We start from the raw sequence: 1,547 nt of genomic DNA on the forward strand, positions 1-1,547 counted from the left end.
TATACAGAGCACTGAACACATTAGATATTTGGTAGGTCTTGTCCGAATCTACAGGTTTGACAATCCTTCATCTAATTTGCATGACCACCTTAAGACTTCATGGAGACCTTTGGTATTGTAGTAGGAACTTCCAAAGTAGATTTTGAGTTGACTCGATAGTAAAAACTAGAAAGCTGCTCGACAACGGCCTTACACAAAAACATTTATTTGTCAAGTAATACAATTCAAAAACTTTATTGAAGCCCAATAAAAGTGAATATAATGGAATAAGACACTTTAGAAATTCATGCTAAAAGTCTTTCTAGCACATTCCTTGAAATCTGAATTCCTGACACTATAAATAATGGGATTCAACATGGGGGTCACCACCGTATAGAGGATGGAGACCACTCGATCACGATCTGGCAAGTAACTGGACCTTGGACTCATGTACATACACATTACCGTGCCGTAGTAGAGGGAGACGACTGTAAGATGTGACCCGCATGTAGAAAAAGCTTTTAGCCTTCCCTTGGTGTAGCGGATTTTTAATATGGTGGAAATAATATGGACATAAGATAACAGGGTCAGTAGAAACGAGCAGAGGGTGAACAGTACACCAGAGATATACACTATAAGTTCATTGAGCCAGGTATCTGTACATGAAAGCCGTAATAGTGGTGGCATCTCACAGAAATAATGGTTCACTTGGTTGGACTTGCAATAGGACAACTGGAAGGTCATAACTGCATGGATCACCGAGATCAAGAAACTCACAGTCCACGCTCCGGCCGCCAGAGATAGACAACGTCTCTTATCTATAATAGTGTTATATTGTAAGGGGTTACAGATAGCAACGTATCTATCATAAGCCATGATAGCCAACATCAGACACTCTGTAGCCCCTAGGCCCAAATGGAAATACATCTGTGTAGCACATCCCAAGAAGGAAATAGTCCTGTCCTGGGAAATGGTATTTTTCAGAAGGTTTGGTACAATGGTGGTGGAGAAGAACATATCAATAAATGCAAGGTTACCGAGGAAGAAGTACATGGGTGTCTGGAGAGAGGCATTAAGCCTCACCACAATGATTATCAGAAGGTTCCCAGATAAAGTCACCATATACATCAGGACGAACAGGAGAAAGAAGATAGGTTGCAACCTAGGAATGTTGGAAAGTCCTAGAAGGATGAAAGTCCTCACCAAGGTTTGATTCAACATTTCCATATCAGTTCTTATCATCAGGAATGAAACTTATGCAATCAGCAAATTGAAGAACAGAATTTAAAATTTTGCAAAGTTAAAGGTCACACGACCAAGCATCAATCAAATAGGTTTTGAGTTTAGCATCAGATTGAATCAGAGAAGGACGGCAGGCCAAGACATCAGAAAACTCGTCTGACAAAATAACCATACAATAGGATTGTGCAGTTGGTGTGGTGTAATACATGGGATCTGGGACAGTCAAAGAGTAGAAATTAGAGATGAGCGAACAGTGTTCTATCGAACACATGTTCGATCGGATATCAGGGTGTTCGCCATGTTCGAATCGAATCGAACACCACGTG

General features: G+C 40.7%; 1 protein-coding gene across 1 annotated transcript; it reads right to left on the reverse strand.

Annotated features, from left to right (window-relative positions):
• Nucleotides 1-276: 276 nt before the first annotated feature.
• Nucleotides 277-1,206, reverse strand: LOC142214584 (olfactory receptor 5V1-like). Its single transcript, XM_075283526.1, has one exon. It carries the CDS (start codon nt 1,204-1,206, stop codon nt 277-279), a length of 930 nt encoding a protein of 309 aa, XP_075139627.1.
• Between the last annotated feature and the right edge of the window lie 341 nt (nt 1,207-1,547).

This window comes from Leptodactylus fuscus, chromosome 7 (assembly GCF_031893055.1).
Source record: "Leptodactylus fuscus isolate aLepFus1 chromosome 7, aLepFus1.hap2, whole genome shotgun sequence".
Lineage (NCBI taxonomy): Eukaryota > Metazoa > Chordata > Amphibia > Anura > Leptodactylidae > Leptodactylus > Leptodactylus fuscus.